We start from the raw sequence: 19,441 nt of genomic DNA, 5'->3' as shown, positions 1-19,441 counted from the left end.
AATAAGAGAGAACAAAATTATGTGAGTAAGCATAAAATTTACCCTTAAAAATATCGTATTGACTTTCCATCATTATTATCCTACGAGAAAAAGTTTTAACGACTTTGAATTCAGCTTTCCATCGATCTGTCTTTTTTTTTTTAAATCATCGTCTCTAAATTTTAATTACCTGATTAAAATATATTTTTTCTTGGAATTTGTTATCTGAATGTGATAGATTTTAATAAAAAATTATATTTTTTTCATAACTCATTATATTCACATGACGAATTTGAATAAAAAATATTTTTTTTGAAATTCATCACCTTCGCATGACGAATTCACCTTTCATTATAGTAAATATTGTAAACCCCAAAATAAACTTGGAATTATCCTATTGGATTAATAAAAAATATTGGGTGTCCCTTACAGTTTATTTCTACGACTGATGTGATCTTCACAATTAAACCATAAACTTAGGTTGGCTCTATGAGTTATATCAACATTAAGGATGCGTTTAGTTCACGGAATGTAAGATTACTTTTGGGAATATGATTATCAGAATGTAACAGTACTCTTGAAATGTTATATTATACTATTTGATTTGCTTAGCAGAAATGTAAGATTACAATGTTTGATTGGAGGAATATAAAATTACTTAGATGTATATTTTATCAAATTATCCTTGTCACACACACACACACATATATATATATATTTCTAACAAGTAAAACTTTAATATTAAATTATAAGCATTTGAATGAAAATTTATTAAAATATTTTAATTATTACACTATCTAAATTTAAAGAAAAATATATTTAACATATAATTAATATAATTAGTATATCAAACTTATAATTTTAAATAATTTTCATAAGTATCATATTTATTTATATAAAATATAATATAATATAAAAATTAATATTATGATCTAGAGTGAACAAATATATTAAATTTTAATGTATAAGATCTATTTTTTAATAATTTAAAATTAAATATTATTTTAAATAATCTCATTTTTACAATAATAATTTTTTCACCTCATAAAATTATAAAATAATTAATATACTAAATATTAAAAATATAAAAATAATTTTAATTACTCAAATTTATTAATATTTTATTAAATTAAACTATTTGTATCTTATTATTATTATTAAGTTTATAATTTTAAAAAAAGCACCAAGAATAAGAATTAAGAATGATTTATATGAAAAAATTATTATTTCAGGAGTATTTACGTCCAAAGTGGTGGGAATTATTCATTACCAGAGAATTTAGAGTAATAACATTTCCACTATTTTAATCCAAAAATACTACTATTGGTAATAAGTTATTACCTTATAATGATCTTTTTTGTGAACCAAAGATAAAAATATAATTTCGAAAAATATCAATCCCCTTGATAATGATTTTTCTGCGAACCAAATATCCCCTAAGGGTCAATCTATAAACCATCATATATGACTAATGATAGGATCCTACACTATATTACTCCCTTTTTATTTTTCTCCACACCATATATCATCACATTGGAAACTTCGACAACGACTTTCTACCTAAATTAAAAGAGATAAATCCTCGAAAATTGTAACAAACATAATTTTTTCATTAATAATTTTGTATTATTAAATTAAATAAATTAATATTTTATCTAATTATTTTCTCATAAGTACGAATGTATAAATGGAATGAATGTAACAAAAAAGTAACATAAAATTCTAAAGCAATACCAAATATCGGAATGGGATGAAATTAGGGTTGTAAACGAATCGAGTCGAACTCTAGTATTGTGGAGTTTGATTCGATTGAAAAACTATGAAATGAAGTTCGAATTGATCAAAAACTCGCGAGCGTAAAAGTTTTAAGTTCGACTCAAACTCGAAATCATGAACTCAAGCTCGTAAAAGCTCGAAAAGATTCGAAATGAAAAAATCTTAAATTTAACTCGATTGATGCCTCAAACTTGAACTTAAACCTTAAATATATGAAAACCTTATACTACATTTAAAAAATCAACACATAAATATTAATATTACTAATAATTTATTTTTTTAAAATAAAATCTTAATATATTATATTTTCGAGCTACTCACTAGTTTTATGAGTCGAATATCAAGTAGCTCGTTAATAACTCGAGTTAAGCTCGAACTTGAGTCAAATCCATTTAAGTAAATTATTTATTAAGCTTTGACCGATTCAATCTCGAGTATGCAATCTATTTCGTCTTATTTTTTGTCCTAGACGAGACTGAAGAAAAGGGTGGTTAAATAACCATGAGTATTTTCTAACCCTACGATCACCCGCAATGTATCCTATAGTCGACTCGTCAATAATTTACAGCTTGATTGAGAAACAAAAGTAGCAGGTCTCTTTCTTCTTCCATGGCTATTCTTCTTCTTCGTTCTCTCATCTGATTTCCTTTTGGTTTCCCTCAATGGATCGAAGTTTACAAGCACTTGTTGCAGCCATTTCTAGTTTCTTTATAGTCTCCGTGATATTAGCTTTGCTCATATTGATCTGTAAATCAACCAAAATAAGCCCTCCTCAAACCCAAACCCGATCCTTAATCCGAACCCGACCCTCCCCCAACCCTCCCGATCTCACAACCTGCGACAGCGCCGCCTTCGACCCCTCCCTCAAACGCCTTGACATGGCTGAACTCGCCGCCGCCACCAAGAACTTCTCCTCCGACCTCATCATCGGCGACGGCAGCTTCGGGTACGTCTACAAAGCCACCCTCTCATACGGTGTCACCGTCGCGATCAAAAAGCTCGATCCGAATGCCTTCCAGGGGTTCCGAGAATTCCGGGCCGAGATGGAAACCCTAGGCAAGCTCCGTCACCAAAACATCGTTAAGATCCTTGGGTTTTGCTCTTCGGGCGTCGATCGGGTATTGATATATGAGTTCATTGAGAGAGGAAGCTTGGACCAATGGCTGTACGATGAGGAAGAAGAAGAGAACTCCGTCGACAGTTTATCGTTATCTTGGGAAACCAGGAAGAACATAGTCAACGGGATTGCTAATGGGCTGGCTTATTTACATGGGCTTGATACGCCCATTATCCATAGAGACATCAAGGCTAGCAATGTCTTACTGGATGCCGATTTTGAGCCCCATATCGCCGATTTCGGGCTCGCTCGGCAAGTCCAAGAGGCCCATTCACACGTATCGACGCAAGTCGCCGGGACAATGGGTTACATGCCGCCGGAGTACCGGGAAGGAAATACCGCAGCAACGGTGATGGTCGATGTCTACAGCTTCGGAATATTAATGATCGAGATCGCCACCCAAAACCGACCCAATTGGCCTGTGAGGTTCGAGGGTAAAGACATGGGGCTGGTGGAATGGGCTAGTAAAATGGTAGCCCAAAATCGAGAAACAGAAATGATATATCGAAAGATCCCAAATAAGGAGGTGATCCAGCAAGATGAGGTGAAGGAGTATTTCAGAATTGCATGTATGTGTACCAATGAGCAAACCAAAATAAGGCCTGCCATGACTCAAGTTGTTGAGCTGTTGAATCAAATTTCCTCCTCAACTACCAACAACAATTAATTGGTCTAGTGAGATAAGGTATTAGATCTCTTAAATAAGATTAATAGTTTGAATCCCGACGATTGCGAATAGAATAAACTAAGTTGGGGATCGCCTTTACCTCTACACTATCTGATCCTTATTAGTCGATCAACAGATCAGATACAAATGGTTATACCAAAAAAATTTCCTTATCAACTTGCAATTGGTAAACTTCCCCCATAACAATGCTATATTATTTTCTCAAGATGTGAAATATTGTAAGTACCTGATTAACATGTAGGCAAATATATTTTTATATATTGTTTTGGGAACAATCTTTGTCCATGTCGATGTTTGTAATTCAACATCTCAGAGAGTGGAAGTGCTTATAAAACAAGGAAACTCATCACCTTAGGAATTTATGTTTAATTCATGATCGTATTTGTTTATAATATTTTTCAGTCATTGATAACGTACACACATCGTGTTGATTTAACTATTCGAATCCATGATCTCTAAGAATAATGATATTCACTTTTCAATGAGATCACTTGATGAGTTATATCACTTTTAAAATAATAAGATGATTCGTTATTTTGTTAATGTTTATCGGAGTTGGACCTTAGATTGAACTCCTAATTATGTATCATTATAAAAACTAAAAAAAAAACATTTTTCAATGAATTTTGGGTAAATTACGCTTTCATTGGTGTGGGAGTGACGCACAGAACCGAGAGTTGGGTGCGAGAATAGGACGAGGTCGATCCTTCTAACCCAGATTACTCTATTCACAAACGTTAGGATTTGAACCATTGACCTTACTTAAGAGATTTATGTCTCATCCCACTAGATCAACCGATTGTTGGTCCTTTGTCTCATGATTTTGATTTTCTATTTATCTTTCTTTATTTTTGAGTTTTAGTGTTTCTTTTAGAAAAGATTAAAGGATGTTATATCCTACAATAGGTTTTGTTTGCTATAGCATCTGCTTTGTGGATTTCAGAACTTGCATATCCTATTATTAACCTAGTCATCATATTTTAATTAAATAAAAAAATAAATTACGTATTTAGTACATAAATCATCAGTTTTGATCCGTTTTAATACTTAAATTTATTATTTTTTTCAAAGTTATACCTAAAGTTTAATTTTTGTTTCATTTTAATACTATTGTTCAAAATTTAACGTTAAGTTTTGAAAGAATTGAAAGTTTAGATGCTTAAACAAACCAAAATTAATAGTTTAATTAATAAACATGTTAAGTTTTTAATAATGAAATACTAAAATGGAAAAAAATAAACATTAAGTTTGATTTTTTTTAAAAAAATTCAAAAGTTAAAGTACTAAAATAGACCAAACCTGATGATAGCTTAGGTATTAAATACGTAATTCATCCTAAAAAGTGACCAAGTATTATAATTTTTTAAATTCAGTAAAAAAAGGCTTAAATATAAAAAATGTATCTAACGTATGCATTTGGTTTTAGTTTAGTGCCTAACATTTATTTCGTTCCATTTTGATGCCTAACGTTTCATTCCGTTATTCATTAGGTGCTCAGGCCGTCAACAACGTTAATTTCCCTGTTAAGTGACATGTGTCATAACCTGATAATTTTAAATTTTTTAAAACTTTAAAAATTATATATATATATATAAAGAAAACACAAATTTTGAAATAAACCCACAACTTTAAAAACCTTCATTTCAACCCCTAAACCCACTCCTTTAGCCGTTAACAAAGCTCCATCCTACCTCCCCTCCCCTCGGTGACCAAAACCCCCATAAAATCGTGACTAATTGATGGTCAGTCGATGACGAATCAACGTTTTATGTTCAGTGAACCTAAGATGAAAATAGCGATCCCACACGATTCTGACGGTTGATCTACCGTCGACCAGTCCTGATTTCATGGCGATTTTATTCACCGAGGGAAGGGGAGGTCGGGTGGAGCTTCGTCGACTGCAAAAGGCAACGATTGACGTAGATTTAGGAGTTGAAATTAAGATTTTCAAAGTTTTGAATTTATTTTAAAATTTATGTTTTCTTTTTAAAAATATATATAATTTTAATTTTTTAATTTTAAATAAAAATTTAAAATTACCAAGTTGTTACACGTGTAACTTAACAACCAAAATTAACGATGTCACTTAACGACCAAAATTAACAGTCCGTCATTACCTGACGCAATTTGAGTTATGGAATAAAACTGAAACGTGTATATTTAAACCCAAAAAAAACACAATTTAAACAAAAGTAATTAATCCTATAAGTTACCTTTATTATTACGTGCATCAAGCTTTCTAACACTTGCGTAATAAAACCAAAATTTTATAATTGATTCTGAGATTGCTATCGTGTACCGAATTTTCTATCAATATATACCAATTATTCTAAAATGTACCAAACTTTCTAACAGACCCTAAATGACGGGCTACAAGTCCTTTTGAAGGGAGGGTTTGGAAAACTTTAAAGCAGCCTACTCTAGAATTTTTCCTACTACGAAAAACATTGAACCCGATACAATACCCGAGGGTTAAACAGAGATTATTTGTAATAATATTTAAAGGAAAAAAGGAAGTAGAACAGAATGTCACAAAGCATTCCCCTTTGCTGCACCATAAGTTTCCAACTTTGATGCTTAAAGACCTAATCCAACGGTGCGGCCATCCCTCCGCCGAAGTCCAGCAGTGTACTGCTTCTCCAAATCCAGCTGGAGTTCCCGCTGCTTCTCTGCATCTTGATTGTCGGCTTTATGCTCCGCCTTCACATCCCCTTTCACACCCTACAATTGGCCATAGGTACCAAGGCAACCTCAGACTTTAAATCTGTGTTAGTAATGTGAAGAAACCATAATCGAGAGAATGCGTCATATCACATGCAATAGTTTGTTAATACATAGTTCAAATGACCGACTCATAAGGCAAATAAAGTTGCTCAAGAAAAACAACTAATGGTATGGAGATGAAAAAGGGATTTTACCATGAGTTTATTGAACTTCTCTTGTCGCTCACGATCACCAAATAGTGCAGTATCCCAGCGATGACCTGGCTGCCATCAACCAAACATATAGATACAAGTAGGCAATTTAGGTTAAATGAAATAAATTCACAAACTCTTGAAAATTTAGCTAATTCAGCAGAAATACCTCTTCTGCAGGAGTGCTTTTCTTTCCCCCCCACAGCAATTTCTTCTTCTGCTCTGTAGTCATATTACTCTGGCCTGCCCCAATGAGGTTCCTATTAACTGCATTGATAATCATCATCAGATACCATGTGAAAGCAATAGGGGGAAATAAGCTTTTCATCGAAGCCCACTTGCCAGCCCTTAATGTTCCAATAGTCAGAACACAATGACTTAAGGCTAGTTAAGCCTTTGTTGTTACGGTTGAAAAGTGAATTTCGAAATATTGGGTTGAAAAGTATTTTTCGAAAAGCACCTAGCAGCCAGCTTCTTGATTTGGTTCCACAAGCACTTTAAAAAATGTTTTAGATAGCAAAAGTCCTTTGTTTGACATTGCTTTCTTCTGTCGAAAAAAAGTTTTTGGACAGAAAAAGATAGCCAAACATGAGCTTAGCCAATGAATACCTAATTCAGCAGCTTTCATTGCAGCAAATTTTGCAGCATTCACGTCATTGGTGATGTCAACAACACTGCTATGGACCGGTCCAGTGGTAACTCTTTCAACAGTCTCCTCAGTTTGCTCCAAACTTAACCTCTTTTCATCACCTATAGTAAAAGAAGACAGAGAAACTAATCACATAGTAATAAAACAGTGGTAGAATAACAGATAATGGAAACAGAAATGTATTTAACGGCTTCTAAAATTTAAATCAACAATAAGAAGAAAGTCACAAAATAATTACCATCCTTATCATAATCAGAGCTCTTACCCAACCTAAAGTGTTTCGACTTCTTTTCCGGAGACTCCTGATTTTTACTGTCAAACATAGACTTGTCTTCAAACTGTTCCTTCCCTACTCTACCAAACCTATCCTTCTTTACCACATTAACTTCCCCTTCATCATAGTTAACTCTCTCCTTTTTGAAAGGCTTCGGGCCATCTAAATCCTCCAGCCCACTCCTGTAACCTTCTTTAGGGTGACGTCTATCAGTGTCCCTCTCCCACCCAGAAGATGAGTCATTCCGGTGGCCCCTCGATTCTTCAAAAGATTTGTAATTTCCCTTTTTATCTCTCGAGCTTCTATGATAGTCTACTTTTTCATCTCGACCACCTCTTTCGCACCTTCGATCTCTATCAGTCTCTTCAGAGATATAGTTGCCATGTTTCCTAACAAAGCCAACCCTTTCAAAAGATGAATCCTTGTCCTTATATTTTGGACACTCTAGAAAAGGTGATTCTTTCTCGTTACCCCTGCTTCTATGTCCAGCACCATCATATCTATCACGAGAATATTTGTCAGCATTTTGTGAATAGTCTTTTGACCTACTAAGGCCACTTACATGTCTTGGATGATCAAAATGACCGCTAATTCTTGATTCTCGGTCAGAACGAGAGGAAAATCTATCATACTTGCTATCTTCATCTCCATGCTTGTCATGCCTAACATAATCATCGTGTTTGGGATAACAATGAGAGCTCCTGGAAGACGGTCGATCAGAATATCTATAAGAATCACCATTTCTACTATATTGATTCCTAGTAGAATCCCTATCTAGTTCTCTCCCATCTCTTCCTGGTCGAGAATCAGCACCTTTTTCCAAATCATCCCTATAAACCATGGGACTAACACTGCGGTCACGCTGAGGAGAACTTCCTGTAAACATCACAATAAGAAATAGAATCATATAAATATTTTGTGTTGAAATGAATCAAACTTTCAAAGTCCAGGCTTGGAAGAGAAGAGAAACCTTATAAATAGTGAAATTAATAGTCATAACTCATAAGAGAAATTGCTTAAAAGAAAAAAGATATTTGAGCTCTTAAAATTGAATCTTAATGTGTTAAATATTGATTAGGAAGTCCAACAGTAAGTCAAGCTCTGTATACCATAAATTAGTCAAGACTTGCAAAGTGGAAAAAGGCTCTAATTTTGTATTTCTAAATATTATTACTTGCATGCAAAATCCATCAAAACAAAACTTCTTCATATATCTAAAATTTCAAGGTTTGTATCATCATACCTGAATATATTAACCAAAACATTAAGTGTAAGAACTAAAGATTTGCTTATCCCAAATTCTGATTCAAGCAATACACAACCAGCACTTCTGAAAGACTATTCTCTATTTAACCATAAGGAATCATGTCAAATCAACTGCTTCATGCAAACATGACTAGACAGAAGAGTGATAATTTGACAACAGAAGGGTCAACTCAAATAAGAATTCACCGCATATTTTTTACCATGTGACACAATGAAAAGGAAGAGAAGCTTTAGAAAACAAAGTGGTCAAGAAAGTCGAGATAAATTTCCTAGCAGATTAGGAAGTGCAGTTTTAATTTGTTTCAACTAAATTATGTCATTATTGTAGACACAATGAATACTGTTACATACTAATCTTATGCTCTGAGGAGGTGTATTATAGCATTAAGGAGAGTATTGGGTAATTCTTTTTCTCTATGTTACTTAGGGGCAAGTGTCGGACATGGATATGTGTCAAGAATAGGTATTGGGTACTTCAAGAAAAACGAAGAGCCAAAGCAACAAGGTTTTCCCAACCAAGTCTTAGTTTATGCTTGAGTGAGGAGAATTCGGATAACTCTTCTTCTTAGGCTTTCAATTAGAACCATTCACTCCCTTTAGACACTAGAATAGATATCAAACCTAAACCAGAATCCAAAGAAAGCATCCTTCAAGCTTGAGCCTAACCTTGAATCATTTTCCATGTCTAGTTCATAGTCCAGACCAAAAGGTAGATTTACTACATTTTCCTTTCTTTCTCTTTCTCCGCAATCTTATAACTGTCCTCAAAACTGAGTTTTCCTTTCTAAACCAATCAAAAGCCCTAAATAGTTTTAGCTAAATGCATTTTCCTTCAATTTATGAAAGAATACTATTTTGTTGAGAGTGCAGATTTATGAATTCATCGAAAAATATGTTCAAGTTCCCTAAAGAACCAACAAGAGCTTAAGACAAAAATTAACAAACGATCGAACCTTCACATGAAGATAACCTGCTAACTGGAGTGCGACACCTATATTGTCGGCTAGAAGCATCATTAGAAGGCTTACGAAACGCAGCTTTTGCATCAGAACTATCAGGCGGTGAAGTCTTTAAATTTGGGTCCATGAAGTCGACTACCTGTAATAATACATATTTTTGCATTATGTCAACATAACAAAGCACTAAAGGAACAACATGGGTTCTAGGGAAAAAATGACGTTATTCAGGGGGAAATTGCGGATTTTTCTTCGTTCTTTTAACTTTTTGGGCCTTTTACAAAATCAAAACCTAGTTGAATTCATTACAATGTTCGATTAATTATAAATTAGGGAAAAAATCAACTGAAATTTGGGATGAGAGATTTTTTCCTAAAAATTAAGTCCGACCAGAGAATCGGAAACCCCGCATAAAAATTAAACAAACGCTAAAAAAACCTAATCACGTTCAAAGTGAAACCCAACAGCAAGCCAATAAAGAAATTGAATTCTATAGTTAGATTAAAGTATTACCTTAGAATTAATTGTTGAAGGCTTGGAAACGTTTAATATCCTGTGCAATGCAAAATCGAGATGGAGATCTGCATGGAGGAGACAAATAACAAAGCCGGAGCTCAGAGAATCAGTTATTTAGTGACGGCTTACAATCTTTCGAGATAAGGAAGAAACACAAAAGAAAATGAAAGGAGGAGATGAGAGAAAGCCGAAGGAGATGGAATATATACTCTTTATTATTCGTTAACCCTGCCTCACAAATAAATTTGACTCTACTAAGCACATTGTGCTAACCTAAACATGAATCAATTTTTATTTTGAATTACATAACGGTATCTGATTTATTAATCGATTTATCTAAATCAAGTTTTGAATAGACCCACTATAGTGCGACCCTCCTTACTTAGTTTGCTCTATACACAAACACCAAGAATCGAACTCCTGACCTTACTTAATGAATCTAATGTTTTATCCTACTAGACAACTGCTTGTTTGAATCAATCTTTTTTTAATTAAGCTAAATTGATTTTTAAAATAGTATATATTTTAAATATTATCTATCACTTTCTCAATCATTCACATATGTTACTGTTGTTGTGTAACACCCCAAAGTCTGGGTTTACCCGAGAGACTTGTAGACCCCATAAATTTCACAATCTAAGTCGTTGGGCTTAATTGGGTCTGTATCTTGCCCAATTAGTTATCAAAAGGAGATTTCTTTTTAGTAAAAAGGTGAAAAGGATCAAAAGTGTAATACCTCAAATTTTGGTTAGTGACCAAAACGTAAATTTTGAAAGTTTAGTGACCAAAACATAAATTTTGAATGTTTAGTTACCAAAGTAGAAAGTTGTAAAAGTTCAAGGATCAAAAGGGTAATGTTTATACCCGTGAACCCTAGGATGAAAATCAAAATCTCACGCGATTCCTACGACCAATTGATTGTCGATTGTATACGATTTCATAGGGGTTTCAATCATCGAGGGGAGGGAGGTCGGATAGAGCTTCGTCGACAGCAAAGGGATGGTCAGCGTGATTTTAGGGGTTGAAATGAAGGTTTTCAAAGTTTTGTGTTTATTTCAAAATTTGTGTTTTCTTTATATATATATAATTTTATTTTTTATTTTAAATAAAAAAATTAAAATTATCAGGTTGTGACATGTCACTTAATGACCAAACTTAACGGTCCGTCATGGCCTGACCCAATTTGAGTTACGAAATGAAACATTAGGCACCAAACTGAAACGAAATAAATGTTAGACACTGAACTGAAAAAATGACATACGTTTGGGAATTAGACAAAAATGTCAGTTTTTAAGGGAATTAGACTTGAGGTACCCAAATTCTTCTATATATCCTCAAGTAAGATTTCAAGCGAAAACAATAAGTAATATCATAATAGTAAAAGCAAAAATAGCTAGGTTTACATAAAACTAACATTGTTTGACGCTCGAAAACAATAAGAGCACCCGAGTTCTTTTAGCATAAATACGACAGTCAGTAGATCCAAGTCAGTGTCACGGCACTACAGTAGCCGATTGGGCGCCAGATACCCCAAGACTTAACGGAGTAAGTCGGTGGGTGTATGTTCCGATGCAGAATTTTGGATCTCACCCAGAAGTACATGATGGTGCTTCAGAATTGCTAGAGGGATGCGTAAGCTCCGAAATGTAGAATCCATCAGCTGCACCATGATGATAGTCACATATTAGCAGTCTAGTAGTTGTATACTCAGACTTGTGTCACTAGTCATTTCATTTAGTGAATGCATATAGTATAGTACATTTTTTAGTGAGGCAATGAGCTCGTAAGCTCAGCGTTCAGAATGTGTTTCCGTGTGAAGGTTCTTAGGAAGCAGATCGTGGAGAACTATGGTCATCAGATATCCCAGTGCAGCAGATTGAGATTTCCAGAGACCTTTCATAGTACGTCTTGAGTCATCGTTAGAGGGCATGTATTGTTATGGACATTGTTATGTATTCAGTCGTAACTCTTTTGAAAATCAGTATTTTGTATTATTTTACGGAGGTATTTTGGGAGCTCCCCATTATTTGCCAACACAATTTATTATTATGTTTTTATATTACTTTATGAATGTCTAAATTTCAGATATTTACAAGTAATTTTAAAAGAAAATTTGGGTCACTATTTCGGTAGTCCCGTGTAATGTTGTAATCTATGGATCTTCGGGCCTAACTGGATTAGGGATTTACATTTTCTATTTGAATTCCAAGTAGCTCGTTTTGGGCCGTTAAGAACTCGAGTCGAGTGTTTATCGAGATTTAATCAAATCGATCTCAAATAACTTGCTATTTGTCTCATCTTATTTACGGCCTTTATTCATAGTCTCTTTCAATGGACCGTATATATAATCAACAAATCTCTCTCAAAAACTCTCCATTATTATTATTTTTTTGAAAAGGGATTTTGTATGATTAAAAGGTAAAATCATATAAAACAAACATTGACAGAACCTCATTAAAAACCATCTCTAAACCTAGATGGAAGAAAAAAAGTCTACCTGATCAATGGAAATAACAATTAAACCTACCAGCATCAAAACAACAAGTACTTAGCTACGGGGATGTCTAAGGTACAATAGAGCTAATATACGGCTAAGGAAATTTGCTATCGAAAATGTTAATGTTTTTTAATATTTTCGGTAAAACGCTACCTAAAACATTATTTTTTCTACCAGAAATGTTAATATTAGACACTACCTAAAATATTTTCTTAAGGCTTTATTTTGTTAAAAATTGCTTACGAAGGCTGAGAGCGCATAACGTGAGATTAGTTTTATGAAAAGTAATATTGGTTCAAGGGGATAATTTTGGTCTTATAGTTATCTTAAATCAATAATAATGTCTTCTATTTTAATTGTTTGAATTTAGTTTTTAAATTTTAAGTTTTGACGTTGGATGTCGACCTCCGATTGTCTTTTTTTGTTTCCTTTTTAGTTTTTTAATAAGAACAATTTTGTCTTTATGACACGTTTATCTCTGTTTTTATGGCACGTTTTTATATGTCTTTTGATAGTTCTCGGTCATTTAGCCGTTGTTTTCGTTTATCTTTTTTCTCAGGATTGGATTTAACATCGTCACAACTGATTAAGATGACGCTTATTTGTTATCATGTTGATTATATACTTTGGACTATCGGATTGATTTGGATACACGTTTTACGTTCATAGATAATTTTTTCACGTCGCCCGACTCTGATTTGTAATTTGTCAGTGATCTTTTAGTAGTTTCATCCCCTTTTGTGGTTAGTTTGCCGATGCAATCAGATTTGTTCGTATCTTTATTTTGTTCGAGTTTTTTCGATTAGATTTTTTAAAATTTCCTTTTTTGATTTTTGTATGATCTAGATGACTAGTTTTTGTGTCAATGATTATAAAAATATACATATATCTTAATTATATTTTAATTTACAATTATGCTTATAAATTTACGATTATACTTGTCTCTAATGGTTTCCTATTATAGTTGGTCCTGTTGTAAGCTCGTGAACTTGTAGGTATTCCTCCTTCCTCCATGAACAAAGTAATCTATAGATTTAGTTCGTATCCAATAAATAATCTCATATATATATATTCTTAAATTTTAGACATGATTAAACGATATTAAACTGCTTATCACTTGGACCAACCTTTCGATTTGAATTTGCGAGTGGAACAAATTAAACTGAGCTATAATAGTTTATTTGATTTTTTTATTTTTTATTAAGCTAAGGTGATTACAAAGTAGTATATGTTCTAAATACTCTAAATCATTTTACCACTGAATGCTCATCACTCTACTGTAGTAACTGGTGCTTGAACCCGTGAGCGCTAGGAACAACAATAATTCTTTTAACCACTGAAATAAATCGGTTCGTGTTACTCAATCTTAATTAGATAATGATATATCTTAAACAATAAAAGTTGGAATCATGATATGAACCCCTCCCCCTCTAGTATCACCAACTCCAATACAACTCACACGACAAATAAGACAACAAACAGCCGCATAAGCTTAAAACCAAATCAACGAACATTGGGATTTGATTATTCCTTAACTAGGCTGGCGTAAGATTTTGTTGAAAATGATTCAAAAGAAAGTAACCATTTATAGATTCCATGGGGGGTAAATGACATCATATTTTTCCATTTTTACTAATCATTGTCGGGACAAGTCCAGATGGAAGCCGATAGCAAACGCCTGGATTTCCAGCCCAAGACGAGCCTGTTGTTGCCCAATTCCTCCGCCCTGTACCCGTTATTGAATAAGCCTAGCAGCAGTTTTGCTTGGCAATTATTGGCGAAGCTGATGTTCACGCTCTTGAATCCCATTGTTGATAGCCATTTTTACCAAGAACGACTCTCTTCCTCTCCCCCGCCTCGGTACATCCTTGCCAATGATCCGGCTATCCGTGGCCCTAGGAATACTCTTTCGACTAACGCTCGAGCGCGGTTTTGCATAGGGAATCCGGCTTCGAGCGAGTCGTAGACGGCCGAGTAATGGTGTAACGAGTCCATGAACCGTCCCACGAACCCTCCGTCTCCAATGGGTCCGATTTCTTCTTCCACCAGAGTCACTAGTCGTGGGCTCAAAGTCTTGGCACCGGATAGAAACGAAGCGACCGAGTCGGGTGCTCGGTGGCTGAAGTGAGGCGAGTGCAACATGCAATTGATTATAAACGCCTCTCCTCTAACTATCTTCAAACCTGCTGGCCTAAACGTTTCGTCGGAGTCGAGCCTACATTGATGGAATGAAAAGGGCTGTCCAATTGAGGCTGCAAAGGCTACTAATCTTCGACTGGTTTCTAGAATGGTCCCGATCGATCGCCGTCCGCTGCCAGATCTCGATAGAGCCGTGATCCTAAGATGTGGGTTTGGTGGTCCGTCTTTCCTGGAAACCAAGGCTTGCATCAAGGACGCCCATTGGATCCCTTCCATGACATCGTAGTCCACTATGTGGATCCTGCTATCATTGGAAACAGCCTCCAGGATGGCTTGATTAGCCGTGAAGTGACCAAATTTGACAAACGGGGACATGTCTTGCAGCAGCTGAAAAGCCGCAAGCATGTCGGCGTGATGGTGGTCGTCACGGTGGTGGTACAGTCGATTGGTTATTAAATGCTTCCCGTGGCCGCGGCCGGAGGCGGAGCCTTCAAGTAAACCTTGTAAGGCCTCGTTGAAATAGGCCGCTACCCTTCCCATGTTGGTTCCATCACTGGGGGAAACCAACTCCTTGAGCCGAACCAATATCACTAGAGCCAATTCACGGCTCTTGTTAGCCCCAGCAGCCGCCATCAGCAGATGAACCAACCTCAACCCCTTGGAATCCTCACCCTGGGTTTCTTCATCCACAACCATGGTATCAGTTGAGACCGAGTTACAGGTTTCATGGCCTACTCGAGCCAACTCAAACTCGGTCCCATCATCCATCATCGACTCAATGAGGTCTTGAAACTCATGTCTCTCGCTGGATAATGAGTTCCAATCAACGACAGGAGATCCCCCGTGGTTCCAGGCACAGGCAGGACCTTCGTCTGTGGTGATCGTAGTGGTACTGCTGCTGTATAAATCATCCTCGAAGGCGTCGTCAATGACCATTGCCATGGCTGGTTATTAGATTAAGGACTTTGGATGCGTCAGATTTATATGAAGAAAAGAGCTGGAACAAGAGACAGTAAGGGTAGGAAGTTAATTGAGTGACTAAAGATTTAATCAAGGGATCATCGACTAAGATGGGATAGCTTATCTCCATGTTGGTTGGTTTTATATACACCCCATCTCTGGGACCTAAATCACTCTCTATCTAGGGATGTACCAAATACACGTGGCAAGTAAATTTTAAATTCTTATATATTTTATATTTTTATTAATAATTTTTTTTAAAAAAAATTCGTCCCGCCCTGGTCTCTATCATACTTGTATCAAACCTTTTGCCCTCCTATCTATGATTAGTCTTAATCTAATCTCCCCTACAAATCAACATCAGTCATAATTTTTTTTCATGTTATCCACTTAGGTATACTAATCACCTAATACAAGGAAAACCCACGGTTTAACTTTTTATAAATGATCACATTAGTATATTAGTTTGGGTTAATAATTTACAAGGATGAAAGTCGACATTCATTAACTTAATTGTTGATTGTATCCAAAATGGAGGGGGAGATAATCATCTTCTTGTTAATTTGTTTATTAACTTCTACCCACCACATGCTTTGTTTCTATGATCCTACACCCTCGTTTGCAGCATTGAAGGTTAACAGTTCGGTGTCATATTAGATTATATATAGACATGAGATATATAATGGTGTTCGGATTCACTCACGCAATGTAAATTTTATTATTTTTACACAAATTTAAAATCATTGGATAAGATGAAATAAACGGTTGAGATTTATTCATTATTTTTTTAGTAAATATCTCTACATTTCTAACTATTAATCTAGTAGTTTATTTTATCAAATTCAATGGTCTGAAAAAATTTACTAATCTATCCGCCATTGTAGATACTCGAATGAAAATATTTCAAGTTGAGCTCACAGTTTACGTGCATTATAAATTCAAGTTTTAATTTATCACGGGCGAATAGGGATGGCAACGGGCCGAGTTCGGGCCGGGTATTGGTCCTCTGTCCCCGTCCCCGTTTAAAAAATATGTACTCATCCCAACTTAAAAAACCGCGAGGATTTAAACGGGGATCCCATCGGGTAATCGAGAAAAACCGTGGGGAAACGGGTATCCCGTTTAGCATAAACAGTTATTTAAACGGGTATCGGGTCGGGTATATATATTTAAATTAAATATATAAATATTAAATGTATTTTTTAATTTAAATTAAATTTATTAATATTATATATATATATATATATAATAATTATTTTTAATATTTATCGAGGCGGGAATTACTAAACCCATCCCCGTCCCCGTCTCTGTTTAACATAAATAATTTTTTCCGTCCCCGTTTAATTCAATTTTCTCCGTCAAATTCGAATTTTTTTACCATCCCTATCGGCGAACGAATCACTTTATTCCATATAACCGTACCCTCAAAAGTTAAAAGGAAGGACCACTCGCCACAGCCCACACTCTCACTTTGACCCGCCTCTCTCAATTATTTCTCTAATAATTTTTATGTTCCTAATAAGTATTTTTTTTAAATATCTATTTGATATATATTTCCCACACAGATTTAAAACTGTTGGATGAGTGAAAATATATAATTGAGATTAATTCCTTGTTTTTTCCAGTAAATATCTTCATATTTTTTACTTTTGATCTCAGTCATCTGTTTTCATTCATCAAATATCCTAAATCTATATAAAACTAAAATAATTTTATATTATGTAAGAGGATCCTACCCCATACTTCAATAGATATATTTTAAGTATAATTTTTGAAAATATTTTCAAAAATTATATATTTAAACAATCTTTTAAGTTCAGAAAAATACACAATTTGGGCCGTCTTTCTTTGCATGTATAACTTGGATGGATCACGTAAGAGAGTCCCCCCCCCCACTTTTAGAGATGTTATATCTCTAGTAATTATCGATCGAGAGTTTTAAGAAAAAAAAGAATTTCTGCTCGTTGAAGTTGTCAAAAGAATCCTTCGTATCTGAGAATTAGAGGGTTATAATCTCCAACTAAACTACAATTCGTAGGTAAAATATATAGACATGACCTTTAACGGGTTCGTACAATCTACTAAGATGAAATCTAAGATGTGACCACGAGATATATCTACCCAAATGATTTACTTGTAAACATAATAAGTTTACGCTTTGACATTCTTAATTAGAATCATTATAAATTCCTTTCGACCACAACTGAGAAAGAAGTTGGCATCTATAGTTTCGATAGCAATCCCTATCTTCTTATGACTTTCTCTATCGCATAGAAATTTTTTATTTCCATCCAAATCAAAAGAAGAGATAAACTTTATTTCTACAATATAATAATATATATATATTTAAATCAAATATCTCGAATTCGTAGTTATATTTTGTTGATTTGAATATAATTTAGATTGGGAATGTGTTAATGAGCAGAATTACCACTAAACCATTTGATAAAAAAAAATAATGTCTAAGACTAGTCTCTAATATTTAAATGAAAGATGAAAAAACATATTAATCTCATTTTTTTAAATATTATTACTATATGATTAATGAACATTTATAAACTACCGATAACATGTTGGTCTAGTGAGATAAAGCACTAGATTATTTAAGTAAAGTCAGAGACTTGAATCCTAGGGTTCGCGTATGGAGCAAATTGGGTTGGGAGGTTCACTCCCATAATGAGCCTCTGCAACACCCGATCTGGATTAGTCGATCAATAGATCGGATACCAGTGATTAATTCAAAAAAATAAATATTTGTTAGAATTAATCAAATTCCTTTACATCATTTATGGTTATTTTCTTCTTTCAATTTTCATCATTATTATTAATGTTAATGGAATGAATGAGTTTATTTTTTTTTTTGCATTTCGTCTTTTCGTCAAGCTACTCATCTTTGTTCTATAATATTTCCTTAAGTCATGGGTTCTATATTCACTAGGAACACTCTTATGCCTTCCTTAAAATTCTCCTTCCCTCTTCCCTCTGGGTAGGATTAAGATTAGATTTAGAATTTATAAAAAAAAATTGTGTACATTTAAGAAGGTGAGACCTAAACAAAACATTGAAATTTAATTGTTTAAATATTTGTCAATCAAATTTGTATACAGAGACAAACGAGAGATTTTATGTTAGGGGCGAACTTCTAACATTTAAAGAAATGACGAATTTAAAAAATTTCAGAGCACAAAAACAGTTTTTTAATAGAAAATGTTTAGAAAAATTTAAAATATATAGTAATTTTAAATTTTTAGGGAAGCAACTGCCCCATCCATCCATCTCTATACCTTAATCTTGTGATGTGTGCATAAAGGTGCAATTTATCTTGAATATTATACCTTTTAAGTAAAACTTTTTTTTATTGATACGTGGTAAGTACAATGCAGTATTCGTTCATAGATAAATTTCTATCATTTGACAATAAAGGCTTACATTTTTGACGTTTTCGGTATTCGAACTCTGGATCTTACATTTATGGTTGCTTTATAGTTGAAGTTAGAACATTTGTGTATGATAAAAGCTTTTAATTATAAAGTTTATGTTTCAAAGTTAAATTTTGGTTATTAAATTATTTTTTAGGTGATTTATGTTTGAGGTACTGATGACTTATTTGAAAAATAATTGAAACAATCTTAGTTGGTGATTGTTTGTTTATAGAGATGGACTCATGATTTTGTGATAGGCTTAAACAATGGCGGATCCAGAAATTTAA

At 34.1% G+C, this 19,441-nt stretch overlaps 3 protein-coding genes across 3 annotated transcripts; 1 reads left to right on the top strand and 2 right to left on the bottom strand.

Annotated features, from left to right (window-relative positions):
- The first annotated feature begins 2,289 nt into the window (after window positions 1-2,289).
- On the top strand, window positions 2,290-3,822 carry LOC120208645 (putative serine/threonine-protein kinase). The gene has a single exon (XM_039207867.1). The coding sequence runs from the start codon at window positions 2,418-2,420 to the stop codon at window positions 3,537-3,539; it is 1,122 nt and encodes a 373-aa protein (XP_039063798.1). The 5' UTR covers window positions 2,290-2,417; the 3' UTR covers window positions 3,540-3,822.
- Window positions 3,823-6,038: 2,216 nt separating this feature from the next.
- Window positions 6,039-10,250, bottom strand: LOC120208649 (arginine/serine-rich coiled-coil protein 2-like). The gene is made up of 8 exons (XM_039207869.1): window positions 10,134-10,250; window positions 9,618-9,762; window positions 7,963-8,274; window positions 7,363-7,899; window positions 7,085-7,225; window positions 6,645-6,742; window positions 6,479-6,547; window positions 6,039-6,281 (listed from the first exon to the last, which is right to left on the bottom strand). The coding sequence occupies exons 2-8, from the start codon at window positions 9,748-9,750 to the stop codon at window positions 6,138-6,140; spliced, it is 1,434 nt and encodes a 477-aa protein (XP_039063800.1). The 5' UTR covers window positions 9,751-9,762; window positions 10,134-10,250; the 3' UTR covers window positions 6,039-6,137.
- A 4,015-nt stretch (window positions 10,251-14,265) lies between these two features.
- Window positions 14,266-15,714, bottom strand: LOC120208646 (protein NODULATION SIGNALING PATHWAY 2-like). Its single transcript, XM_039207868.1, is given in 1 exon segment — window positions 14,266-15,714. A coding segment is annotated over 1 exon segment (1,449 nt).
- Between the last annotated feature and the right edge of the window lie 3,727 nt (window positions 15,715-19,441).

Source organism: Hibiscus syriacus, unplaced genomic scaffold (genome assembly GCF_006381635.1).
Source record: "Hibiscus syriacus cultivar Baekdansim isolate YM2019G1 unplaced genomic scaffold, ASM638163v2 tig00016807_pilon, whole genome shotgun sequence".
Taxonomy (NCBI): domain Eukaryota; kingdom Viridiplantae; phylum Streptophyta; class Magnoliopsida; order Malvales; family Malvaceae; genus Hibiscus; species Hibiscus syriacus.
This window is presented reverse-complemented; position numbering and strand designations above follow the sequence as displayed.